We start from the raw sequence: 27,895 nt of genomic DNA on the forward strand, positions 1-27,895 counted from the left end.
ATGCCAAAGTTAAGTTTAGCATAAAAAGAAAGAAGTTAATTTTGATCTTAGCAAGGTTTGAACCCACAACCATTCAATTACAAAACAAGTACACAACCAATTCAACCAATCATGTTTCGTGATAATTTCTATAATTTTAAGATTACATTATCACTACTCACATTCAATCATATCATTAAAAGTAAAGCACAAAATAAAATATCACACAATTGGCCTACATAAGACTCAAACCCAAGTTCTCGCACACAATTAAGTACTCTCAACCACTTAAGCTAGTACTTTTCCACATCACAACAATTAACATTAAATGCCATAAAGGATTCTACTACCCGCATTTATTAAATAACTAATTATTTAATTATTTAAATTTCTCGGGTCTTACAACGACAACAACAAGAAATGGGGTTTTTGCGAAACCACCTCCTCCGAGCAGCAAATAGGTGCAACTAGTTCGTGAGGAGAGCAACGATGTGACAAAGACTCCTCAACTATGCAATGGTGGGGCAAAAGGAGAACGACAACACGACCTTTAGCAACGCGAGTGTGGGCTGCACGAAGGAGGTATACGTGAGGGTTTCAAATTAGCAACAGTGGGATGACCTTATGAGATGACGGTGACTTCAACGAACGGTGGAATGATGATAGGCTTCGAACCAGAGCCCCAAAACGCAATCAAGCTCGAAGAAGAAACAAAGAAAAGTGCAAACTTGAGGAAGATGAAATGAGGAGAACCTGGCGCGCCCTGAATTAAAACAAATACCACATCAGTTCCGCCTACTAACCGATGTAGTATTTGCATTTATTCAAAAATAATATCTTTTTGATTATTTTTTTACAAAATAATCGATATTACATTAGTTACTATTATAACCAATGTAATAAAGTTCGCAAGATTTTCAAAATTACCACCACGCAATATATTACAACGGTTTTTATATAACTGGTGTGATAGCTTGTTGTTACATCACATTTCTTCACTAGTGGATGATGCACTTTTCTCATTTTGTTTCAAGGTACATATTAGAGAAGTTGTTAAATTTATCACTTTTCTTCTTACTAAAGAAGTATTTCTTTTTCCCATATCTTAACTTTATAATTTTTTTTACTTGAAAAATATTTTTGCCCCAGCTTGCATAAGTCCTATTGATATTAATGCTCAGGAAACCCTTAACACTTTAAAGTATGCAAATTGTGCTCACAACATCCAAAACAAGCCTGTTATAAGTCTCACTTTTTGATATTTCTTTCTCATTTTTAAGCTTTTATGAAAAAAATTAACATTGTTTTACTTTGTGCATCAGGCAAACAGACACGTGATAATGATAAGCATGTTTTGGTCCCTTACCTATCTTCTACAACAGACAAATACCTTTGCCATTGATTCTTCTAATAAACATTGTGATGGTTTTCATGCCAATAACCTCAATTCCTAGAAACATGATCCATGTATGTACATGAATTGTAGATTAGGATACACTTTGCACAAATTGTAGGTGATCAATTCCCAACCAAGTTGTTGATGCTCCAATGCAATCAATTCTTTAACAACAAGTATATTGGATAGTTTGTAGTACAACAAGGTTCATATACATAGGGATTTGCTAGAATACACAAAGTCTAACTAGTTTGGGTTCAATAAAATAGTGATTGAGTTGCATGAAAAGTATGAGACTAAATTTATGGTAAGAAAATAGCGTTGATATAATAATATCAAAAGCTAGATTAACACATATTCAATAAAATATTTTTTCAAGATAATGAAGACGTGTTGAAGCTTGATTTCATGACCTTTTCCCTCTCTTGTATTAGTTCAATTACAAAAATCATCCATGTCCTAGGAGTTCTCTTTAAGTGTAACTCTAAGTCCATTCTTGGCACTTAGAGCCTAGGATCATCAAACTTCAGTATGATTCCTCAGTGACTGCTTGAATGAATCACCTACATTAAGGTTAGGACTCTATAACCAGTTAGAACCTTAGATCTATTCCTAGCATCTAAAAGTAGGAGGAGAGTTAGTTGGACCACAATTTGGAACCTTAGATCTACTCCTTAGTCATTTTCTTTATTTTTCCACTTTAACTCTTTGATTGCATTGGAATATGAAAAAAAGCTATATTGGGATGAATTTCATATAAATAAAATAGAATCAAGACAAAATAAATGCCAAATTCATCTCAAAATTAACTAAATTTGAACACTTATCACAAGTTCCCAAGGAAGAGGCTTCCCAAAGATGAGGTTGTGCAGGTAATAAATTAAAATTATGTATACTGCTGAGATTTATCTTGTCAACTTTGTGTTTCTAATGGCCAAAAGTTAGAGTGACCAAAATGAGCATCCAAACAGACATATTCAGATTAGTATTCCTTTAGGATGTTTATTAAAATAGTTGGAACTATTCCTGTAAGGACAATAATATGATATTGTGAGGCTTGAATCTTATCTTACCCCAACCTGGGAATCCCTTAGACAAACATTCTTTAACTATATGTGGGTTGTCTTCGCGTGCTTTAGCCGAGTAGAACATTGGAGAGAGGTTACATGTAGAAAAGACTCCAATGATCAAGTCAGTGAGATCCCTCAAAAGTCAAATCTCAGTTTTTGTATTAATGAATTGCATATCTTTAATTGATGGGGTTCACTTGTATTTATAGAATATTAATCATAATTTACCTGGCTCATGGGTTGAACTTCTATTAGGCTTGATGGGTTTATTTTGGGCTTACATGGGTCTGATCATGGCCCACGTATATCAGGCTTATGAGTTGATTATACAAATATATCTATTATTCTTAAGTTTAAAGTAGGCGGCTCTTATCGGTATGTAGCCTTAACCGTTACGTACGCATGATCTTTATATATAGTTAATTAATGAGTTAGTTTGAATAGAAATATTAATTGACGGTTGGGACCGAATATTTAATTTTTGCTGATCCTAGCTGCACAGTATAGTACAGGAACCTATCTCTCGATTAAAGCCAAATATAATCATCTTCATTTGCATATACCTAAAACAATTTCATGGTGCAATCGTACATATATCAAGTATATGAGGTAGAAGTTAGATTTATTTACTCTTAATATAAAAAAGTTCACAGTGTTAATAGTATGAAATTATTATTAAAAAATTTATTATATATGATAATTTGTTGATGATACTGAAACTGTTCTACGGTGAGTTATATTCCTTTATAAACATCTATAGAAAAAAGTTAGACAAAAATTTATACAAATAACTATATTTGGAATAATAGAAATGTATAACTTGTTTAATCTGTTTGATTTTCAGAAATAATAATGTTAAAATTAAGAATGATTTAATTTTGAGTTAGAATATAAAAATAATTAAACATGAGTCATTTATAAAAACAATTAAACATGAGTCATTTGTAAGTTGTTTTGTCATTTAAAAGTACTATAAAAGTAAAAATTATATATATTTTTTTTCCGAGTCATTTATAAAAACAATTAAACATGAGTCATTTGTAATTTGTTTTGTCATTTAAAAGTATTATAAAAGTAAAAATTATATATTTTAAAACTTATTATATATTTTTTCGGAATTTCTTGTGAAAATGTTAGTAGTAAAAATATACTTACATAGTCATTTCCGCAGAAAAATTATTTGTGAATTTGGTTTTGCAAGAAATTACTTGCGAATTTAAAATACGCAAGAAAATTACTTGTAAAATTTAGGGTTAAATAAGTTTTTTTTCCTTAACTTCTAGTGAATTTTAGAATTAGTCCGTTTCGAAATTTTGGACCTATTTAGTCCTTCATCTCTCGAAATACGTGGATTTAGTCATTTTAATCAAATTTTGTTAGGTTTATTTGATGTTTCGTACACATTATAGGATTGTATTTAAGTTGTTTATACTGTTTGACACATTTTTCTTTTAATGTTAAGTCAAATATTATTATGATACATGCTTTAAATGTCAAATAAACTTAACAAAATTTGATTAAAAGGACTAAATCCACGTATTTTGAAAGATGAAGGACTAAATTGGTCTAAAGTTTTGAAATGGACTAATTCCAAAATTCACTAAAAGTTAAGGGACTGTAACACCCCATTTAATTAATAAACGTAATTAAAGGAAGTGTCACACCAAAATAATATAGTAGCGCAGTCGTGGAGTTTAAACATAACTCCTTACATTTATCCAAGGCACACAACGATGCCAAACTAAACCACATACAAATATTTAACAGTAATAAAATGAAAATTTAAAGGACAACCAATACATGGGCCATAGCCCTAAAATAAGGCCCCAAACAGTAGAATCCAGCCCAGGTGGGCTACGCAGTGAAACCATCACCTCTTTGTGGACTACGGGTGTTTCTCGCATATGCTCACATCAATAAATTGATGATTATCGCAAAAAGAGAAAATCACACATACAGAACATACAACAAACAAATAAAGGGTAAGCTAGAGTAGAAAACAGTTGATCATACAATCACATGCTATTTCACAGTCCAAGCAGTATATGTCATCCAAACATGTTATGACTCCCCAAGCAATACACTTGACTCAGACTCGACTCATCCGTATACATATAATCTAGTCGAATTCAGCGGATATTTGCACTTGTGGTGGATTTTCCTGCTCACCCCCGAGCTAAGTGTTACAAGTGTTACAATGTCTCAATCCCCTACACACAAGGTTAGCCCTTAATGAGTTTCAGGCCTCCTGCTACTCTCACCACAAGAGTCAATCCGCTCTATGTGAGACTAACTGACTCCTTAGAGCGTCAGGATACAACCTTACCTTGAATCCTTACCAAATTATATAGATGAGGCACCACCATGAACTCCCACTAACAGGGGTCATGGAATTACATCCCGACCCCTGAAGCACCACCAGGAGGTCTCACCTAGAGGCTCATGGATTTACGTATTGACTACATACCAATCATAATCAAACAATAAAGGAATACTCATCATGCATATAAATCCCATGTCAACCTTTGTAACCAATCCTCATTCATGTCACATGTGGAATCCATACCAACTCATTCTTCCCAAATCCATGAATATAGAATTTCCTCTCATACCAATACCATGTCACTTTGATAACCAACCATCCCATATAAAATCACATGCCAAGATCATACCACACCTATCATTTACAACCTATGCACCATATCATTCATGCATATTCATTCACTTCATGATATTATATAATAATCCAATCAAATACATGCCCAACATCCAAGAATAGGGAGAACATCAAACCAGGACACACTCTCGCCCAACTCGTCGCTCAGGCAGAAAAGTCTCGCTCAAGCGAGAGAGACTCTCGCTCAGGCGAGCTCCTTTCGCCTAGGCGAGAGCTTGAAAATAGGAACAATGGCCTTCAGCACAGTCTCGCTTAGGCGAGACCCCCTTCACTTGAGCGAGGCATTCACTCGCTCAAAATAAGGTGTGGTCGCCTGAGCGATAACTCGCATGAAAGGGGCCTGGGCGAGCCTCTACTTATCTCGCCTAGGCGAGAGAAGCTCGCTTGGGTGAGATTACCAGTTCTCGCCATTGTTCGCACCTGCATCAGCCATACACATATACTAAACAAAATAACCAAGCATCCCAGGCATCCGTAACAGCACAAAATCTCATCAAGAATCATGAAATCAAAAATAGAATAAATCGCTACCGCATCAGACAAAAAGGTTCTAGCTTCCCTTACCTGGAAATGGCTAGAACAGGACCTCGACTCTAAATAGTGGGGCACGACAGCTCAAGGAACAACTTAAGGAGCTGGAAAAATTAAAGGAATAGTAAGGACATAAGTTACCCAGAGTAACAGTAGTAGAAAATGCAAGCACGGGATAAGGAAACAACTTACGTGGAAAAGAAATGAACTGGTTCGAACTTGCTTGACCAAGGTGGTACCAAACCCTAGCAGAGAGGGAGAGACGGCTGCAGCTCTAAGGGAAAGGAGTTGTTTCTGAAAGTGAGTAGAATGAGTGTGTTAGGGCAGACTTAGAGTTTAGTTTCTCCTTTGAGTTAGCTCTTAGGCTCATTAGATTTGGGGCAACCCTTAAACATAAGAGCAGAAAATATTGGGCCTTACATGGACCAAAAACATATTTAACCCTAAAATTTAAATTTGCAGGAAAAAGTAGATGTTGTTTTTTAAAATGAATTTTTTATAGGAAAAATTTTCGAATATTTTTCGCTGCGAATATTTTTCATAAACAATTTTGTAAAAAATTTTCTATGAACTTTTAAATTCTACGGTAACTAATTATCCATAAAAGTATTACCTACCAATCAAATTTTGTAGAAAAATGACAAGAAACACTTTTTCTATAAATGTTTCTAAGAAATCTGCAAGAAAATCTCCATGAAATATGAAAAATTCTAAAATGAAAGAGATGAATAATACAAATTAAGAGATAAGTAAAGAAATTCAAGACAAAAAAATGGATAATTAAAAATCAAAAGATTAAAATTGTGAGAAAAAGGCACAAGAACATAAAATATAAGATGAAACATACAATCAAGATTTTATTTTAATAGTAATTCTTTATAGGGTTAAATATATTTTTGGTCTTTGACTTTCATTGAAAATTGGAATTAGTTCATCTTCGAACTTTGCCCAATCTAGTCTCTCAACTCTACAAATACGTGAATTTAGTACTTTTAACCAAATTTTGTTAAGTTTATTTGATGTTTCAATTGTGTTTCATGATAGCATATGAATCACCGTTTTGACACATTTATGTTTCAATGTTAGATAAGGAACGTGTTTGATACGTTAAATAAATATAACAAAATTTGATTAAAAGAACTAAATTCACACATTTTATAAAGTTGAGAGACTAATTTCACACATTTCAAACATGGACTAATTTCAATTTTCACTTGAGAGTCAAGATACCAAAAACATATTTAATGCTTTTTTATAATTATAAATATCTTTATAATTATATTTATAATTACGAATAATATTTTAATTAAAAGTTACTAATCACTTAGACATGTTTGAAAAATGGTGACATCTAACGTAAGTGATTTTTTTTTACAAAAGCAATTTATTAAAATATTTGGTAATGAATAATGCCAGAAAGTCAATAAGATGTTCACACTTAGTTCAAGGCAGCTTCGTGGATATTGCACGCTTCTTCGATCAATTATGTAATCTTCTCTTATTGTTTGACCCATTACAGCACCTACCGATTCCTTCACAATCTTCTCAACAAGTTCCATTTTTTACTTCTGAAAGTAAAGTCTTTGTTACATAATTACCATCATGACACAGCTACCATCTTCATCATCATCTTCTTCTTCTTCCACTTGTGAAGGGAGCCATGATGTGTTCCTCAGTTTCAGAGGCGATGACACTCGAAGTGGCTTCACTGGCAACCTATACAAGTCTCTTTGTGACAGGGGAATTCACACCTTCATGGATGATGAGGGGCTTAGAAAAGGGGAAAAGATTGGACCTGCTCTTTTCAAGGCTATTGAGCAGTCTAGAATTGCCATTGTTGTTTTGTCTGAAAATTATGCTGACTCAACTTACTGTCTTGAAGAACTTGTCGTGATCCTTGACTGCATAATGAAAAAGGGTCGACTGGTTTGGCCAGTGTTTTACGGGGTTACTCCATCTTATGTGCGGTTTCAGAAGGGTTCTTATGGGAAAGCATTGGCCAAGCATGGAGAAAGATTCAAGAATGACCAGGAGAAGCTCCAAAAATGGAAGCTAGCTCTTCAAGAAGCTGCTGATTTGTTTGGTTCGCATTTCAAACTCAAACAAGGGTACTCATCTGTCTTTGATTCTTACAATGTTGATTCTGTTGTTTTTTTCTTTCTTTTAGTTTTCTGATATATTTCAATATATTCGAGTAACAAAAATTCAGGAAAAGAAGTTCATAAGTCATAATATACTCCTTCACAAAGATATACCGAGATTTGAATTTGTAAATGAAACTGGGCATGGATTTGATGCATTTGGGTAATTTTATATGTATTTTGTATTTGGGTAGGTATGAGCATGAACTTATTCGGACAATTGTTGAAGAGGTTTCCAAAAAGATAAATCGTAGCCCTTTACACGTGGCTAATTATCCAATTGGATTGGAGTCTAGAGTGCAAGACGTGAAGTCCCTTTTGGATGTTGGATCTAATCGGGGAGTAAGCATGGTTGGGATTTATGGAATCGGGGGAATAGGTAAGACTGCAATTGCATGTGCAGTGTACAATGCCATTGCCGATCAATTTGAAGTTCAGTGTTTCCTTGGCGATATTAGACAAAAATCATTGAAGTATGATTTAGTACAACTTCAGGAGACAGTACTTTCTGAAATGGTTGGGGAGAAAAGTATTAAGTTGGGGAGTATTAATAGGGGAATGGCAGTTATGAAAAGCAAGCTTCAAAGAAAGAAAGTTCTTCTGATTCTTGATGATGTTGATAAATTGGAGCAATTAAAGGCACTTGCTGGTGATCCTTCCTGGTTTGGTGATGGCAGCAAAATCATTGTCACGACAAGGAACAGACATTTTTTACGTGTACATGGTTTTGAAAGAACATACGAAGCAAAAGCATTAGATGATAAAGAGGCTCTTGAGTTGTTTAGTTGGCATGCTTTTAAAAGCAATGAAGTTGGTCCAGGTTACTTGGATATCTCTAAGCGTGCAGTATTTTATTCCAATGGCCTTCCATTGGCTTTGGAAATAATAGGTTCTAACTTGAATGGTATAACAATGTCTGAATGGGAAGCAGCATTAGATACCATTGAAAGGATTCCAGATGAAGATATTCAGGAAAAACTAAAAGTAAGCTATGATGGTTTGAAAGGAGATGAGAAGGAAGTTTTCCTTGACATGGCTTGTTTCTTTAGAGGCTACCATTTGAAAGATGTCATAAGTTTATTGCTACAAGGTCGTGGTTTCTCGCCAGAGTATGCTATTCGGATGCTGGTAGATAAATCTCTCATAAAGATCGATCAATATGGTTTTGTGCTAATGCATAACTTGGTAGAGGACATGGGCAGAGAAATTGTCAGGCAAGAATCACCATCAGAGCCTGGAAAACGGAGTAGATTATGGCTTTATGAGGATATTGTTGATGTTTTAGAAAATGACAAGGTACGTGTACTGTTATGTTTTTCTGTTGCTTATTTGAAAATATAGAATCTTGGAATGAGTGGAACTATAACATATAGACTGTAGTCTACGTATTTTATTGAGCAACATTGCAGGTTTTTATACAGCAAATAACTGAAAGAAAGATGATAGCATAATAACTACCAAACTGGTTCCTAAACAACAGCAGATAAAACAATTTTATCCTGTCAGTCAATATGACTTTTATTTTCCTAAAGAATAGCATAAAATCTGATTTTCAGGTTGTTAATTTCCAATAGTCATTCAATCAACATTTTCTTTTTGCACTTAGACAAAACTGTTTTGACAAGTATACCATAGGGTCATGATTCTTAACTTCTTTTTTGAAGATGTATTCCTAAAATTGGTTAATAATTGGACAATTTGTTTTACGACTTGGAAACTTGTCTAAATTTGTACATGATATTCTCGACAACTAATAACTTGTTAATATTCTTTTGACCGAAAAGGGAACAGATTCAATTGAAATAATCATGCTACACTTGCCAAAGAATAGGGAAGTTCTATGGAGTGGAAGTGAGCTCAAGAAGATGACAAACTTGAAAATGCTTACTATTGAAAATGCTGACTTTTCTAGAGGCCCTGAACATCTCCCAAGTAGTTTGAGAGTACTAAAGTGGCGGGGATATCCTACACAGTCTCTGCCACCTGAATATGATCCAAGGAAACTTGTTATGTTAGACTTGTCTATGAGTCGCAATATATTGGGCAAACAACTCCACCTCATGGTATGCACAATGGATATCTTTCTTGAAATATTTTGTTTGTTTTATATATTTATATTCATAAACTGCATTTTGGAAATTTCCAAAACTAATTATTTTTAGTTTGGCTTACCAGAAGTTCGAGTCTTTGAGTGAAATGATTTTAAGAGGTTGCAGATTCATAAAACAGGCACCTGACATGTCTGGAGCCAAAAATTTAAGAAAGCTGTGTCTTGATAACTGCAAGAATTTGGTAGAGGTTCATAATTCCATTGGAGTTCTTGACAAACTAACATGGTTCACTGCTATTGGATGCACCAGTCTAAGGACTCTTCCCCAAAGCTTCAAGTTAACATCACTTGAATATCTGTCTCTCAGAAAATGCTCAAGCCTCCAGCGTTTGCCAAACATATTAGAAGAAATGAAACATATGAAAAATCTTGACCTTTGTGGAACTGCTATTGAACAATTGCCATATTCGTTTAGGAAACTCACTGGGCTTAAATATTTAGTACTAGACAAGTGCAAGAGGCTTAATCAGATCCCAATAAATATTTTGATGTTACCAAAACTTGAGAGATTGACAGCTGTAAAATGTGGACGATATGTAAACTTGATCCTTGGTAAAAGTGAGGGACAAGTAAGATTGGCTTCATCTGAGTCTTTGAGAGATTTTAGATTAAACTACAATGATTTGACACCCACCAGCTTCCCCAATGTAGAGTTCTTAGACCTAACTGGCTGTGCTTTCAAAGTCCTTCCTGAATGCATCAGCCAATGTCGATTTCTAAGGAATCTAGTTTTGGACAACTGCAAGGAGCTTCAAGAAATCAGAGGGGTTCCTCCGAAGATAAAATATCTGTCGGCAATAAACTGCACATTATTGTCTCATGAGTCTCAAAACATGTTGTTGAATCAGGTAAGGTTTCTTACTCTCTTTATAATCTCACAAGCGCAGTTGTCAAATGCATGTTGTGAACTGTTAAAACTCATGATGCTTTTTCTACATATTGTGGCCAACAGAGATTACATGAGGGTGGAGGAACAGATTTTTCCCTTCCAGGAACAAGGTTACCAGAATGGTTCGATCATTGTACTAGGGGGCCATCCCTGTCTTTCTGGTTTCGTAACAAATTTCCTAGGATGACTCTAGGTGTTGTTGGAGTTTTAGACAAGCAAGGCAGTTTTCCCATGTCAAGATTTCACCTGCTCATCAATGGCATTCAAAAGCTGCATTGCCATTTCACTGTGCAATCAAAATTAATCACATATCATATATTCTTGTCCGATGTGCTGCTCAAGTCCTACGATGGTGGATTGGAAAGTGTGTATGGGGAGGATGGGTGGAACCATGTTGAGGTTTCATGCGTAGGACCAAGAGTCTTTCCACATTCATGCAGAACCAAGAAAGGAATCATTAAATGGATGGGGGTTCATGTTCACAAGCAAAAAACAAACATGCACGATATCCGATTCATAAATCCTTGGTCTCCAAAAAGAACACACAGTGAAGTTTCCAAGCCTGATCTGCAAGAAAGTTTTCAGTCATTGCCCAAAAGAATCCGTGTATCACATCGCAAGGAAATTTGTGAGGCACCACAGTCGAAGCAGCATGAAGCTAACAGTGGTTATCATGGTGTATCACAGAGGCTATGGTTGGCAATTTGTAGCATTGCGGCTCCTCTAAATGTTAAAGTACTGATGTGGAATATTTGCCAAGATAATTTGCCAACTTTTGAATATCTTTTCAGGAGAAAGCTTGTACTGAGTCCACTCTGCCCCATCTGTGGAAAGGAGCCTGAAACTGTTGAACATGTGTTCCTGTTTTGTCCATGGACACGACCCCTTTGGTTTGGAAGTGATTTCCAGTGGTGCGTTGATGCTAAAGAAGTTCAAAGCTTTCAACTTTGGCTCTGGCACAAACTGATGGAGATTCAAAGGGTATATCCAGAAAATGCCAACCAAATATCTGCTCAAGTAGGAAGCATTTGTTGGTCTATCTGGAAAGGAAGGAATGAATTTGTTCTTGAAGGCAAACCTGTCAATCCTTTGATTTTAAGGTAGGGCCTCTGTGTAAATGATGAGAATAATTTTCACATTTTAAAGGAGATCTGCATGTATTATGTATCTCTACCATCCTGTGTAAATGATGAGAATAATTTTCACACATGCCACGAAAAATCATGATCATAACAAGGGACTGCCCTGTTTCCATTAATGCTCACATTGCTCTCACCACTCTAGCGCAAACGTACACTCTGGCCAACGTTTCCCTCGCCCTGCATTGTGGCTATACTAGTTTCACTTTCCTTTCACTCTCTCACTAGTACCATCTGCAGTACTTGTTTTAAGGTATCAAGAAAGATTTCTGAAAAAGGTGAACTATATTCTCATGTTTGATGTGTTATAGAAATATTTCCAAGAGGAGAAGAAAAACATAATATAGACATGTATAAAATTGACCTAACAAACAAAACAAGATTTTGACATATACTTCACCATGTGTTTGATGTAGATAACTATAAGAAACCTAGTCATTGGCAAATAACTAACTATAGGAGGATTTTGACATTACTTTTAACATCTTCATATTATCGATCTTTGAACAAAATTTTGCTAAGCATATATCAAGCGAACCTTTATACATTTTCTTTTGAGATATAAGAAAATCCATAGTTGATACCAACAGCTTCCATTTGCTTACCTACACAATTACGTTAAAGGATAAGTGATATTCCAACAATGAATTTAACCAATACAAAAACCAGAAAGACACTCAATTATTCTCTATGCATTAAACTTAGCTTTGACCTTTCTTTGTTCGATTAAAAAAAGTAGCGGAGCATACATGAAGAACCGTTTCCATCGTTCTGAAGTGGCTCAGTAGGGCTACAAGCATGACTACGTACTATGCACATATTAAACTTTGAAACACGCTCATTACAGCATAGCAAAGTGGAAATAGGACACTATTTCACTATTTAGAAACACTAAAAACTGAGATCATGATGGGCCTGAGTACGTTTCAGAATCTGAACTTGAATCTAAACTTGAATCTGAACTTGTATCTGAGGTCTCATCGCTATCTTCTTCATCCGAACCTTTTGTCAGTGTGGGCAACCAATATTCTAAATTATCTGCAAGATTCACGTTGAGATCACACAGCTTCCTTTTCCCTGAATTGTTGCAATTGTTCTCCCTCCGTTTGTTTGATATTTCAGCATTCAGAGACCACCTATCACCGTATTATAGATTATGTACAATGAGAAAGAAAATGCTGATCTTACAACCTTGTAGTGTATGGTAGAAAGATAATTTTTGCTTAACAGATCTTGAAAAATTATCATTTAATATATATATAGTCTTTGACTTAAAAACTCACACACCATTACCCCAATTAAAATAGTCTTAAATTATCAATTCTTGTATCATAAAATAATTTTAGTTAATTTTAATAGTATGTAAGAGAGTTTTGATGTTTACGTTAAACAAGATAGAATTGAAATCCGTATTGAAATTAAAATTTAAAAAATAGAAAAGTAAAGAAGAAAAGGTACCCAGTGTGTTGGTGAGGGTGAAGTTTGTTGACGGAGGAGAGGGAGGAGTGTGGGTTCACGGGGGAGCGGCTAGAACAGTGAGATTGCGATGTTATCCGAGTGCGCTTAACGAAACGAAGCAACGTCTCGTCGTTTTCAAGGATACATGAACATTCTCTGTTGCTCAAATCGAACAAGTCAAGCTCCGGCCACAAGAAGGCACTGATTAATTTGTCACCTGTTCTAGGAAAGAAATCAGCAATGATAGCACCTCCACACATTCTTAATGCAGAACAATTATGCTGCAACCAATTGGTCAGAAATGTTATCGTATTATATGAAGATGTGAATTCGATTCTTCTGCTGATAAATAATGAGGGTGAGGTCGATGTCGCAATCAAAGAAACTTATCTCTGTGGGCATGGACTGTGTAAACTCTGTGTGCCGGTACATGGAAATATCACTCCATTGCATTTTGAAATCACACTACGTAGAAAAAACGATACAAAAGCATATTGTGGGTCAACTTTGACAAATCTGATTAATTTATTGTAGTTATGAAGGTGTTAGGTGAGGGATGAGTGTTCTCTTAAAAAATATACTTAACAATAATATTGGTCTAAACAAAAATGATTTTTTGAAAAAAACTTCGGTGATAAAATTGACAAAATTAATAAATAGGATAACTTTTTAGTTTTTTATAAAAGTTACAAAAATAAAGTACTAAATCGAAAAATTTTATTAATTTATTTTTGTAACTTTTATTAATTCATTTTTTTAGCAGAAAGAGGATAATGAATAATACTGATTGTTTTAGCTAGGTTCCTAATCTCCGAAAAATTGTTAACTGTTTATAAGACTAAATTTAGGGTGAACTACCACTTAATTTATTTTGAAAAGTACATTAGGAGAAAATAAATAAATAGTAGATAAGTGTACCAAAAGAGATTAACCTTAGGAAGACATATATGAAAAGTGCATCTATCATATCGGAGCACACTAATCACCGATCATCTAATAAGATATGATAATAAGGTATGATAAAAATATTTATAACTACTAATATTTATAGGTAAAATTCATTATTAATACTAAATATATGTTTGCAATTGTGGATAATAAATACAAGTATTTTAATGATTTATCGGTTTACTTAATTATACAAGTTCAAGTTAATTGTCAATAATGGTTAATATTCAAATATTTTTTTAAAATTAAGTTATCAATGGGGAGTTGCTTAAATCTTAATTTTATATATATTTTTGGTCGACCTTAAACAAGTAGACGGGGTCGACCATCAATCAACTGAACCAATTTTTGGTCGAATTGACTCTGTTGATCTTTGATTGGGTTGACTTGGTCGATCCTTGGTCAAGTCGACTTGAACGATCTTTGGCTGGAACTACATAGTTGAATTTTGACTAGGAATGAATTAGTCGACCTTCAGTTACGTTCGGTTGGGGATGCCTCGGGTTGATCATCGACATGGGATGATTCGAGTCAAACTTTGATTGTGGATAACTTAGGCTGATCTTCAATCATGGTCAACTTGGCCGACCTTCGACCTTGACTAAGTTGGCTGAATTCGACTAATGTCAACCTTCGACTGGGCTAACGCAAGCTTACCTTCTATCCTACATAACTAGCAACTTGCGTCGTCCAACCACATGTTAGCCCCAATTTGGCCTACATTACTTAAAATCCTAAAATCTAGCCGCTCTAGTACAATATATCGTGTGTGTTTCTACTAAGTAACTTGCTCATTTGCTTTCTTCTACGGTCCATCCAAAAGTAGCTCACTCGTTTGTATCCAATCTATATCCAAAAGTAGCTTCATCATTCACATTTCTTCTTTTGTTTCGGTTCACTTCAAAGTCATCACTAGTGTAGTAAAGGGTTTTGGTCACGGTTATTTTGGTTATTTGGCATCGGTTCTACACCCAAGGTATATGAAAGAGAGGTAAAAAAGAATAGTATTTCTACCTAGGTTCCCAACCAAGACAGAAAGGTCCACATTCTGCTTCGGTTGTGAGTAGAATTGAGGCAAAATACCATTTAAAATTTAAAAAATAAAAACTAAAGGACTTATTGGCTTGATTGTTAGGAGAATCGAGGCAAAATAGTAAAAAAATAAAAAAATATTAAACCTGAATTGGACATTATGCCTCTTTTTAACCATAATTGAGGCATAAAAGTGATAAAAATTAAAAAATATATATATTAAATTTGAAATGATATTAGGTCTCAGTAAATTCCCCTTTTATGATTCAGTCTTAGTATGAACCGAGGCAGAAAGTGGTCATGTTTTTTAAATACAATTCTTATTTCTAATATATCCTACACATTAAACTTGTAAACAGAATACCAGAAACCAATAAGAAATAAAACATTATACTGCTTAAACCAAAAAAAGACAAAATACTTAATGTGTTATTCATTACAAGATCATATCCTTACAATAAATAAATGTTGTACATACTATTGTACATTTGTAAAATGTACTTTGCACAAGCTAACCTTAAATATTTAATGGACTTATGAGAAATTGGTGTAGTAGTGTCAAATTTCTACACACAAGACAATAATTTTTCTTGATATTCAGGTTACACGAAATGAAAGTGAATATCAATCACAATCAAATAGGTATCCAAAGATCAATAGAAAATTCAATTGACAAATATTCATGAGATTTAAGACATGTGTATTAAAATATATATGCACTACACTATGTAAAATTGATTAATCTTCTTAAATTGTCCAACTGGACAATTCAAGATTCAATACTTATAAATTATTATTGTCTCCTCTTATATAAATTTAAAAAATATGTATATAATTCAAATATCTTGGAGACAGTAAATAATTTTTATATTGAATCTTAAATGGGAAACTAAGGCTAACTCAATGCAACAATAATTTCAAATGAAACAAAATAAATCAATATATTTAATCAGTAATATAAACTTTTCCATAAATCAATATAATTATTCATTTATCAAACATACAAAAAATAATTATAGACTCATTCAAAATAAATTTTGAAGATGAAAATAGGAACCTGAGAGCGTGAAACACAAACAACAACAGAGAATGGAATCCTAAGCACTTTGAAAAGATGCACAATCTCAACCAATGCAATAATACTTGAATATTAATGCAATAGTACCTATATCATTGGCAACAAAAATACCCAAATTTTACCAACAATACGAACAAAGACACAAACTCAATCAAAATCCCAAAAAAAAAAAATCTTACACTAACTCAAATCTTAACAACAAGGGAACATTAGAAACTCATGCAAAAATAAAAAACTGCAAGAAAAAAAAACACTAACCAGTGGTGGTTTTTGAAGAATGAGCAATTATGCCTGTGGCAAGCGCGGCGATGGCGCAACTATAGTAGCCTCCATCCCTCTCACCAGCGCCGACGCAACAACGGTGGTTTTTGAAGAATAATAGAAATCATCTCCTCCCAAGCACAAGTCTAGTGGCAGCAACGACCTCCTCCCACAACAACAACCTCCCCCCTCCCAAAAAAGCAACAACGGCGACAACAATTGATGCATGATGTAGCAACGACAACAGCTGTGGACGCATGATGCAGCAGCGACAACAATAGTGGACATGATGTTGAAGTGACAAATGTGATGCAGAAGACGTGAAGACCAGAGTTGGCTCAAGGGAGAAGAAGATGCGAAGAAGATCTGTCAAATTTCCCCCAATTTTTATCCCTAGAATGAACATTCTACTTCTAATCAATTGAAAATCGGGGCATAAACCCATATTCTACTTCGATTTAATGAACAACCAGGACATAAAACCTCATTCTGCCTCGATTTAATGAACAACCAGGGCTTGAAACCTCATTCTGCCTCAGTTTAATTAAACATCGAGGCATAACACACGTTTTATCTTGGGTATATACCCAACAAAGGCCATATAGTACTAAAAAAATAATTAAAGAAGTTTTAATATTTTGAATTAAATCAACTTACCTACCTCGGGTACATACCTTTTTGCTTTGGTCCTTTTGTGAACCGAAGCAGAATCTTCATCGTTCAAATTGGAAAATTCAAAGTAGCGGGAATTTTGAAACTTTTGACAGGCATTAGGCTTCAGGTTCTCTAGAATTGAGGCCTAAAACCTTTTCTGCATTGGTTATTAGAACAACCGAAGTACAAAAGTTTGCTTAAATTTCAGAAATACCATTGCGTTTTGATATGCCTCATTTTTTCAAAAACTGAGGCCTAATGGCTGATAATGTTAATTTTTACCATTATCCAAGCTACATTTTATTAACAAAATCATCTTTTCCAAAACTTTTAACCTACTTAATCCTCAATTTTACCTTACTTTTGTAAATAAATACATTTTGGATTACATTGATCTAAATATACCATTAATCCCCATTTTTGTGTTTATTTATAGATTGGAAGCTTTGTTCCAAAAATAAAAACAAATGAGTGACCTAGAATAGCAAGGAGAAGAGCAAAAATGTGAACAGGAAGTGCTTGGCGACACCAAGCCAGCGCCAGGCGCAAGAGGCCGTCACCGCTAGGTGCCATCCAAGCGCCACAGTCGCTCACCGCCTGACAGAACCTGAACACCGCCGGGCGGCAGAGGCAGAGTTTATGCACTGTTTGATAGCTAGCGTCTAGCGGTTTCTGTTTCTATATATATGGGTCCGCGCAGCATTTCCACGATATCGTTATGATCAATTAATGGGACTTGGCCGGAAAGTGTTCTTGCCTCTATCATTAGCTCGGGTAGTCGCCGTTTCTGGTGTTTCAGTCACCTTTCCATGGCTCCCTTAATTATGTGCTAGGAATTGACCTCTTGCTCGAGTAATGGGAATACGCTAGTTTTCGCTGATGTGTCAAGTTGGCCCTTTTTCTTCTGTTTTCGCGAGGGGAAACTCATCTTAGACAGTTTGGAGCTCGAGCAACACGTTTTGGAGCGCTTGGAGGTTTGCTAGGGCTAGTGGGAACTACCCCTTCTTCCTCTTTGTATCTCTTCCCTCTTCCACTTCCATTTTGTAAGCTTGGGCTCTCTATTACAATGGAGAGCTAAACCCATTTTTGTTGGGGTTAGGTATAGCCACTGAACTTTCATGTAATTTTGGATGATTTGAATATATATATATATATATATATATATATATATATATATATATATATATATATATATATATATATATATATATATATATATATGCTTCTTCCATTCATTGCTAGTATCCTTGTTTATGTACTTAAAACTTGCTTTGTTTTAACCATTCATTGCATGATATTTGGGTCATTAGCTATTGGAAAATATTTCTTGAAACCTAGAATTGGAACAAGATACCTAATGGAACTTGTATCTAGGAATGGAACTTGACACATTAGCTGTCTTAAACCCTAATTTGTAAAGCAGGTTTGTAAAGCTGGCTTAAAATCCTAATGATGATGGTAAAGGTCGTGAAAGACGCACTTTGGAAGATTATGCAACGTTCACTGGCCATATTAGCTTCAACAGTATTGCTAGGCCAACCGTCAATGCCACCAACATGGAGATGAAGCCAAATCTTATTCATCTGGTGTAGAGTAATTAGTTGAACGACCTGTCTCATGAGAATCCTTACACTCATCTAACCACATTCTTAGAGATATGCAATACTGTGAAGATCCATCAAGTTCCTGATGAAGCCATATGCCTGAGTCTCTTTCCGTTCTCACTAGCAGGACCCGCGAAAGCCTGGCTGAATTCCTTTCTTGAAAATAGCCTCACTAACTGGGATGATGTGGTTGCAAAGTTCTTGAGCAAATATTTTCTCCAATCCAAGGTTAATAAGGGAAAACAGGAAATCTTGGCATTTCAACAAGATATGAACGAGTCCTTAGGCCAAACTTGGGATAGATTCAAAGGACTGCTGAGAAAAACTTCCATTCATGGGTTTGATCAACCTACACAGCTTACTCTTTTCTTAGCAGGCCTTAAATCCCAGTCAAAGCTGATGTTGGATGTCTTTGTCGGTGGGAGTATCAAGTGGAAGACGCCAGAGGAAACGTATGAGTTAATAGCGAATATGGCAGCCAATGATAATGAAGCTTATACTGAGAGAGCCCATTCTCAAAAGAAGGGTATTCTAGAGCTTCAATCTCAAGATGCTATATTAGCTCAAAACAAGATTATGACTCAGTAGCTGGAGACCCTCATGAAGAAATTGTCACAACTTCCTCAAGAGCTTTAAGATGCCTCTATAGCTCAACTCCAACAAGTGCAAAGTTGTGAGTTATGTGGAGGAAACCATACCAATGGTCAATGTGCTATACAAAACACATCTCAAAAGGAAGTTAGTTATATGGGCAATCAAGATCGACCAGGGAACTATAATCAAGGATGGAGACCTCACCAAAACATGGGCCAAGCAGAACCTTCCAATAGGCCCCCACATCAACAAACTTACCAACATCCCTCTTTGTCTGATAGAACATCCAAGCTTGAAGACATGATGCAACAATTCATGCAAATGTCAATTCAGAATCAGAAGAACACCGATGCTTCAATTAAAAACTTGGAAGTGCAAGTGGGGCAATTGGCCAAGCAAGTGGCGAATCAACAAAGCAGTTCATTTTCCGCCAATACCGAAGCCAACCCCAATGAGCAATGCAAAGCGGTGGTCACAAGGAGTGGTAAGGAAGTGGGGTTGAATGCTAAAGGAAGTGATGAAGCCAAAGCCAAAGCCAAAGCCAAGCCAGTGATAGAGGAAAAGACAAAGATGAGGAAGAGATAGATGAAGAAATTGTTGTAGAAGAGGAAGAGAATAAAAGTGAAAATAGAGAAAATAAGAAAAAGAAAGATGTACCAATAAAACCACCACTATTGAAAACTCTCCCATATCCTCTCAAGCCTTCAAAGAAAAGACAAAGAAAGGCAATTTGCAAGGTTTCTAGACATTTTCAAAAGGCTGTAAATCAATATTCCCTTCTCAGAAGCCTTGGAGCAAATGCCGACCTATGCAAAGTTTATGAAGGAAATCCTCACGAAGAAGAGAAGATTTATTGAAGAGGAAACCATAGAGCTAGAGGCTAGATGTAGTGCTATCATTCAGAAGATGTTGCCTCCAAAATTTAAGGATCTTGGCAGTTTTACAGTTCTAGTCACAATTGGGAGCCTAGCTATAGGGAAGGCCTTACTTGATTTGGGGGCTAGCATAAACTTGATGTCTCTCTCTATGCTCAAGAAGATTGGGGAGTTAGAGATCAAACCCACCCGAATGACATTGGAACTGGTGGATAGGTCAATCAAATACCCTCACGGAGTAATGGAGGGCGTGCTTGTTAAAGTAGACAAATTCCTATCCTAGTGGACTTTGTTATAATGGAGATGGAGGAGGATGTTGAAGTTCCTCTCATATTGGGGAGGCCATTTATGAAGACTGCAAGAGTGTTAATTGATGTTGATGATGGCAAACTCACTATGAGAGTTCAAGATGAAGAAATGCACTTCAATGTCTTTGAAGCCATGTCTCACCCAAAGGATGTTGGAGGATGCTTCAGAGTTGATATGCTTGATGAAGTGTTCATGAGCTCCAAGAAAGATCTACACGCCTCATCGCCTCTAGAGAAAGCTCTAATTGATGCATTTGAGACTCTCAATGATGAGGAGGAGAAAGAGATAGATGAGTGTTTGGCCAATCTTGATGCTTTGAACGAAATCCCTCCTCATGAGGCAAAGATTGAAGATTTGAAGGGTGAAAATGAAGTCACAAAGCCAAAAGTGGAGTTGAAGATGTTGGCCCCACATTTGAAGTATGTCTTTCTTGAAGAGGGTAGCAACAAACCTGTGATCATCAGTATCTCCTTATCACCCTCAGAAGAAGAAAAGTTGATTGAGGTGTTAAAAGTCAACTCAAGAGCCATTGGTTGGTTTATATCTGATATGAAGGGAATCAGTCCCTCCTACTGCATGCATATAATCTTCATGGAGGAGGATTTCAAGCCAGTGGCACAACCTCATAGAAGGTTGAATTTTGTGATGAAGGAGGAGGTGAGAAAGGAGGTATTGAAACTCCTTGATGTTGGAATTATCTACCCAATTTCGGATAGTGCATGGGTGAGTCCAGTGCAAGTGGTTCCCAATAAAGGCGACATGACGGTGGTTCGTAATGACAAGAATGAGTTGATACCCACACGAATCGTGATCGGCTGAAGGATGTGCATAGACTACAGGAAGCTAAACAAGGCCACAAGGAATGATCACTTCCCTCTTCCTTTCATGGATCAAATGTTAGAGAGATTGGCGGGTCAAGCTTTCTATTGCTTTTTGGATGGCTATTCTGGTTATAACCAGATTGTGGTGGACCCTAAAGACCAAGAGAAGACAACCTTCATTTGCCCTTTTGGTATCTATGCCTACAAAAAGATGTCATTTGGGCTTTGCAATGCATCAACCACGTTTCAATTATGCATGTTGGCTATTTTCTCCGACCTTGTGGAGAAGTGCATAGAGGTCTTCATGGATGACTTCTCGGTGTTTGGAAGCTCATTTGATCTCTGTTTAGCAAATCTGGAAGTTGTGCTCAAGAGATGTGTTGAAACCAATCTCATTCTCAATTGGGAGAAATGTCAATTCATGGTGACTGAAGGGATTATCTTAGGCCACAAAATATCTTCCAAGGGCATTGAAGTGGACAAAGCAAAGGTGGATGTCATTGAGAAACTCCCACCACCAACAAATATGAAGGGAATCCGAAGCTTTCTTGGACATACGGGTTTCTATCGACGCTTCATCAAGGATTTCTCCAGGATAGCCAAGTCATTGAGCAACTTGCTCAATAAGGATACTTCCTTTAATTTTGATGCTGAATGTTTAAATGCTTTCAATCTTTTGAAAACCAACCTAGTCTCCACACCCATAATCGCTGCACCTAATTGGGAACTTGATTTTGAACTTATGTGTGATGCAAGTGATTATGCGGTTGGGGCCATTTTAGGGCAAAGAAAGAATAAGATTTTTCATTCCATACACTATGCTAGTAAAGTCCTTAATGAACACCAAGTGAATTATGCAACTTTTGAAAAGGAGTTACTAGCAATAGTGTATGCCTTAGAAAAGTTTTGTTCTTATCTTATCGGTTCTAAAGTTGTAGTTTACACTGACCATGCTGGAATCAAATACTTGCTCATTAAACCTGATTCTAAACCTACACTCATTAGGTGGATTTTGTTGTTGCAGGAATTTAATCTTGAGATTAAAGACAATAAGAGTTGTGAAAATCAAGTGGCAGACCATCTGTCAAGACTGGTGAATGAAGAAGTGATCACACTGGAGAAGGAAGTGTTAGAAACATTCCCTGATGAAAATTTGCTCCTAGTATGTAATAGACTGTGGTTTGTAGAAATGACAAACTTTAAGGTTGCTCAAGTTGTTCCTGAGGATATGAGTTGGCATCAGTAGCAGAAGCTGTTCAGGGAAGCAAAATACTATGTGTGGGATGATCCTCACCTTTTCAAGATTGAGGCAGACAATCTGTTGAGGAGATGTGTGTCAGAAGAGGAGGCAAGAAGTATCTTGTGGCACTGCCATAATTCACCCTATGGAGGACACTACAGTGGAGAAAGAACAACTGTAAAGGTTCTACAATCTGGGTTCTATTGGCCGAGCATTTTCAAGGATTCTCATGCATATATGTGAAACACTGTGACAAGTGCCAAAGAACAGGGAGTATCTCCAGAAGGAATGAAATGCCTTTGCAAAACATACTGGTGGTTGAAGTGTTCGAATGTTGGGGTATTGACTTCATTTGCCCCTTGCCTTCCTTATTTTCTAAGAAGTATATCTTGTTGGTTGTGGACTATGTCAGCAAATGGGTGGAAGTTGTTGCCACGCCCACAAATGATGCTAAGACAGTCATCAAGTTTCGTTAGAAGAACATATTCTCTAGATTCGGTGTCCCAAGAGTCTTGATAAGTGATGGAGGTTCTCACTTCTGCAACGCTCAGTTGAAAAAAGTCTTGGAGCATTACAATGTCAGACACAAAGTTGTCTCTCCCTACCATCCTCAATCAAATGGACAAGCAGAGGTGTCAAATAGAGAAATTAAGAGGATCATTGAGAAGACAACTTCTTTCTGAAGAAAGGATTGGTCTATCAAGTTAGACGATGCTCTGTGGGCCTACTGGACTGCATTCAAGACTCTAGTTGGGTTGACTCCATTCCAATTAGTATATGGGAAGGCTTCTCATCTTCCAATGGAGTTGGAGCGCAAGGCCTATTAGGCCATGAAGTTCTCAAATTTTGATCCATCCTTGTCAAGGGAGAAGAGAAAGTTACAACTTCATGAGTTGGGGGAGATGCGACTCAATGCCTATGAGTCCTCCAAGAGCTACAAAGGGAAAGTGAAGGCCTATCATGATAAGAAGTTGGTGAAAAGAGATTTCAAACCTGGTCAACAAGTGCTTTTGTTTAACTCAAGATTTAAATTATTTCCAGGGAAGTTGAAATCCAAGTAATCAGGCCCATTTACCATCAAAGAGGTCAAAGCTTATAGGGCAATTGAAATTGAAGACCCATCCTTACAAAGGAGTTGGGTAGTGAATAGCCAAAGGCTCAAGCCTTATTTGGGTGGTGAAGTTTTGAGGATGACCACTGTCAGGCACCTCAGTGAAGCCTAGCACCTTACCCGTCAGGCTCGTGACATTAAAAAAGCGCTTCCTAAGAGGCAACCCAGCGCTCTAAACTCATTTTGTTTCTACTCTTCATTTTTTTAATATAGCTTTGTGTTTTTATGCATGTGTGAAGTGTGTTAGTGTAGATTGTTGTGTTTGTTGAGATGTTGAACTTTGTGTTAAATTTGCATCTGTGAACCTGTGGTAGCATAACTTTGAGTGTTGTTAAGCATGTTTAGTTTTAGGATGGTGTTAGCATGTGCTAGTTGTAGTATTTTGAATTGAGTTCAGCCTTTGTGCATCATAGAATGTGGTAGTGTAAAATTGGTTGTTTGTGAGAATAGTAATAGCATAACTTGTGTAGTGAATCCATGTCTTAAGTTAAGTTGTGCATGTGATATGTGAGTTGAATGTTTTGCTTGAGTGTGAATGCTTGGTTTGAAGTTGAAAAAGCTTGAAAAAGATGTTTGCAAGAGTGAAAGGTTGGTGGGAGCATATTAGAGTCAAAACCAACCCAACCATAACCTAAAACCACAAAATTTCCACCACTGCAGCTTAATCGCCTGGCGGCGTCCTCACTCCCGCCTGGCGCCAACAGTGAATTCAGCCCTTGGGAGCAATCCACAGTCCAGCCGCTTGGCGGCTCCTTCGCACCCGCTTGGCACCACACCAGAAAAACTGTCCCAGTCTCACTTTGTTGATACGTCGCATGGCGGCTCGTGACCTAACGCTAGGTGGCAATGCTATGCAACACTAATTGGGCCATTTTAAATCTATTTTTTGCTGGTCCACTCTTTCCATCTCCTCAACCCCTACCCTAATTTTTCCCCAAATCAGAACCCTTTCTCACTCTCTAATTCCCAATTCCTTCCCCAATCTCAAATCCCTGACTTCAATTCCCAATCCTCTCCTAAACTCACAAACCCTAACCCTCAATTTCTTCCCATCTCGTGCTCTTCTCACTCTCACTCACAACAACCCCATTTTCGCCAGGCGTAGCTGCTCCCACCATGCAACCTTGCTCTCGCCATGCGTCACTCTTCACTAACCCACACCTCTTACATTCCACTCAAGTAATGTTGTCTTGTTCATTTCATTTTAGTACCTTCATGCTTTGGATTTGGTAGAACTACAATGTTAACACCTCTTTGTTATTATTGCTTAATACCTCTATCTTTGGGTTGTTGTGTTTTGTATGACTTTCGCTATGTTTCTGTGCTGCCATTGGATGTTTTCTCTGTTGTTTTGTGCCTCCACTTTTTCCAGAAAATTTCGCTGCCTTGTTGTTCCGCTTGGCAGTGGCCATTTTGGCCTGTTTTTCCGCTAGGAGGTGGCACCTCGCAACTGGTTCCAGACAGTTGGTGCTTGGCGGCACTTTTGAAGGGGCCAAGCGGTGGCCCCTGTTTTTGCTTCTTTTTCTCAATGTCATCTGGTTGCTTTTTGGGTTGGCAGGCCTTAGTGCTGCAATGGTTTTTTGCACCTGAATGACTTTATATTTTGTTGTTATAGCTTAGTCTTTATATGCAATTAACTATTTTTGATTGAATCTTTCATTCCAAAGCTAACTTTAAATTGCCTCTTTGCCTCTTTGATGGCATCCTCCTCCAACCCCCAAGAGGATCATGACCACCATTGGCAACCATGTAAAAGGGCAAAAATGCAAGGAGAGAATTTACTCTCACTACTTCCTCACTAAAGACAATGAAGACCGCTTCCAAGTGGTCATGCAGAGAAAATTTGTGACAAAGAGGAAAGTCATCTTGAAACTAGGGGAAGTCAATGAATTCCAATTGGAGTTGATCAGACATGGTTGGGAAAGGTTGGGTAGCTACCCTGGCATCTTCAGCGTAACCTTGGTTAAAGAATTCTATGTCATTGCCAAGGTTATCACCTCTGCTGCTCCCACCTTCCTTAGTTATGTGAAGGGGGAAAAGGTGCCCTTTGATGCCGAAACGATCAACGAATTCTTGGGCACCCAGCTGGCTGATGATGTGGAATGCCAATTCTCAGCGTTGGATGATGAAGGAATGGTGCCAAAGAGCTGCTCTGAGCACTCTGCTTACCGGGTGAAGGATTTCATAAAGGCGCGATTCAGCGAGGTTCCCTTCACCCCTTGGCCCGATTCTGATCAGCTTTTATGCACGCTAACATATCTCCATGCTCTCATGTGTCTGATCTCACGGAGGGACACGTCACCATCTTGTACACCATCCTGACAGGTCAAATGATGGATGTGGGGCAGTATACTGCCAATGAGATCCACCAGTGTGCCAAAGCTGCTGGCAAGGCCACTCTTGGCCATCCCTCTCTCATCACCCATCTTTGCAGCCTAGCAGGGTGGACATTTCTGTACCCCGAAGAAAGCAACGCAGGACCTAGACTTTTCCTATTTTCAGAGGTTCTGCTCAGTTGCTCCCAGACCCCAGAGGCGCCACCAACCATAGGCAAAGCCTGGGCCAGAGCCCAAGCCCGATGCAACTCCCACGATTGATATGCGGTGGCAAGCTTTGGAGCCCAAGCTAGATCATCTTCAGCTCCTGAAACCCCAGATGCAAGCCTTATATCGGTTGGGGATGGCCAATGCATATATGCTTAGGGGCATCTCCCTAACGATTCCAAAGCTTAGCACTCCATCAGCTGAGGAGTTTGCAGCCATTGTTGCTTGGCCTGGGGCCCAGGCCACTTCTATTGGGGAGGTGGAGCCTCATCTGCCGGAGATGATGATGAGGAGGAGCTAGATGGAGAGGGCGAGGATGACGCCTAAGCTTGGAGAGAGTGAATCAATTTTGCAGGACTTGTTTTGCTGGTAGTCCTGATTTAATTTATGCTTTTATATTTTATTTTAAATTTCAATTTTAACTTTCTTTTGATAGTGTTGAACTTTGTAGCTTGGTTGATGAACTAATCTTTTGCATTGAATTGGTACTTTTCATGATCATCTTTTGGGCTTGTTATGAAATGATGTTGAATTTGCTTATGAGCATGAGCTTGTGGTTGTTCTCATTTTGATATAGTGATGCTTGATTTTAATTGTGATCAACGATTTTGGAATATGTTGACAATTGTAGAACCCAAAGTACCATGTGAGAGGTTGTGCCCTAGAGTTGATTTGTGTGAATGCTATCATTGTGGACTCATAATTGACTTTGCTTGAGTTCATTTGCTAATCATTTACTTGCATGCTACAGATGATCAAGGCTATCTTTCTTTTTCCTGTTATATAATTGAGCCAATCCTTTTCAAGTTGATTTCTTGTGCAAACCCTTTGAGTCTTCTTTGAGCCTTAAAGACAAAATGTGTCATTCCTTGAACCTTGAGCATAGTGAAGATTTTGACTACCTTACTTTGAGCTTGAGAGAGCAAATGATTGTTAGTTATGAGTATGGTTCAAGTTTGGGGGAATTATTGCTGAAATAAGGGAGCATGAAAAAAATTTGTAAAGTCTTTGGTTCAATTCCAAAAACAAAAAAGAGAAACTACTGCAAAGAATAAAAATTGGTGCAAGCAAGTTGGGAATTGGTTTCATCTGTTCAATGGAGAAGGGAGAAAAATAATTTCATGATTTGATTAGTTGCTCTCTTAGCTCAAGGTACTTTTTTTATCCTAAAAAACCAAATTTCCTTCTTAGCCTAGCCACGATACAAGCCATAAAAGCCCTTGTGATGATAGCATGCTTGTGAAAGTTTTAGCCATTTTGAACAAAAAGCAAAGTTGAATTGTGTGACATTGTGATGGTGGAAAGAATGTTGTTTATATCCATACACCAGTGGGCTTGAGTGAAACACTTGTTCTTCTGAGAAGTGGTTCCCATTGATCAAGGAAACATTTTGCCATGATTGTTGATCCCTTATAAACTCTTGCATGCACTTGTG

At 37.0% G+C, this 27,895-nt stretch overlaps 3 protein-coding genes across 3 annotated transcripts; 2 read left to right on the forward strand and 1 right to left on the reverse strand.

Moving 5' to 3' along the window:
- The first annotated feature begins 7,119 nt into the window (after positions 1-7,119).
- LOC114177919 (TMV resistance protein N-like) lies at positions 7,120-12,051 on the forward strand. The gene is made up of 5 exons (XM_028063523.1): positions 7,120-7,761; positions 7,989-9,090; positions 9,579-9,857; positions 9,970-10,752; positions 10,857-12,051. The coding sequence occupies exons 1-5, from the start codon at positions 7,256-7,258 to the stop codon at positions 11,895-11,897; spliced, it is 3,711 nt and encodes a 1,236-aa protein (XP_027919324.1). The 5' UTR covers positions 7,120-7,255; the 3' UTR covers positions 11,898-12,051.
- Positions 12,052-12,545: 494 nt separating this feature from the next.
- Positions 12,546-13,808, reverse strand: LOC114177921. Its single transcript, XM_028063524.1, has 2 exons — positions 13,391-13,808; positions 12,546-13,068 (listed from the first exon to the last, which is right to left on the reverse strand). The coding sequence occupies exons 1-2, from the start codon at positions 13,648-13,650 to the stop codon at positions 12,837-12,839; spliced, it is 492 nt and encodes a 163-aa protein (XP_027919325.1). The 5' UTR covers positions 13,651-13,808; the 3' UTR covers positions 12,546-12,836.
- A 6,551-nt stretch (positions 13,809-20,359) lies between these two features.
- On the forward strand, positions 20,360-20,719 carry LOC114175358. Its single transcript, XM_028060135.1, has one exon. It carries the CDS (start codon positions 20,360-20,362, stop codon positions 20,717-20,719), a length of 360 nt encoding a protein of 119 aa, XP_027915936.1.
- Positions 20,720-27,895: the final 7,176 nt, after the last annotated feature.

This window comes from Vigna unguiculata, chromosome 3 (assembly GCF_004118075.2).
Source record: "Vigna unguiculata cultivar IT97K-499-35 chromosome 3, ASM411807v1, whole genome shotgun sequence".
NCBI classification, from domain to species: Eukaryota; Viridiplantae; Streptophyta; class Magnoliopsida; order Fabales; family Fabaceae; genus Vigna; species Vigna unguiculata.

Excerpts from the sequence above, each read along its gene's own strand:
- LOC114177921 (XM_028063524.1), bottom strand. The coding sequence starts at position 13,650 with ATGTGTGGAGGTGCTATCATTGCTGATTTCTTTCCTAGAACAGGTGAC. Across the intron at positions 13,069-13,390 it reads CACCCTCACCAACACACTGG|GTGGTCTCTGAATGCTGAAA; the intron begins GTACCTTTTCTT and ends ATACGGTGATAG.
- LOC114175358 (XM_028060135.1), top strand. The coding sequence starts at position 20,360 with ATGCCGACCTATGCAAAGTTTATGAAGGAAATCCTCACGAAGAAGAGA.
- LOC114177919 (XM_028063523.1), top strand. The coding sequence starts at position 7,256 with ATGACACAGCTACCATCTTCATCATCATCTTCTTCTTCTTCCACTTGT. Across the intron at positions 7,762-7,988 it reads CATTTCAAACTCAAACAAGG|GTATGAGCATGAACTTATTC; the intron begins GTACTCATCTGT and ends GTATTTGGGTAG. Across the intron at positions 9,091-9,578 it reads ATGTTTTAGAAAATGACAAG|GGAACAGATTCAATTGAAAT; the intron begins GTACGTGTACTG and ends TTGACCGAAAAG.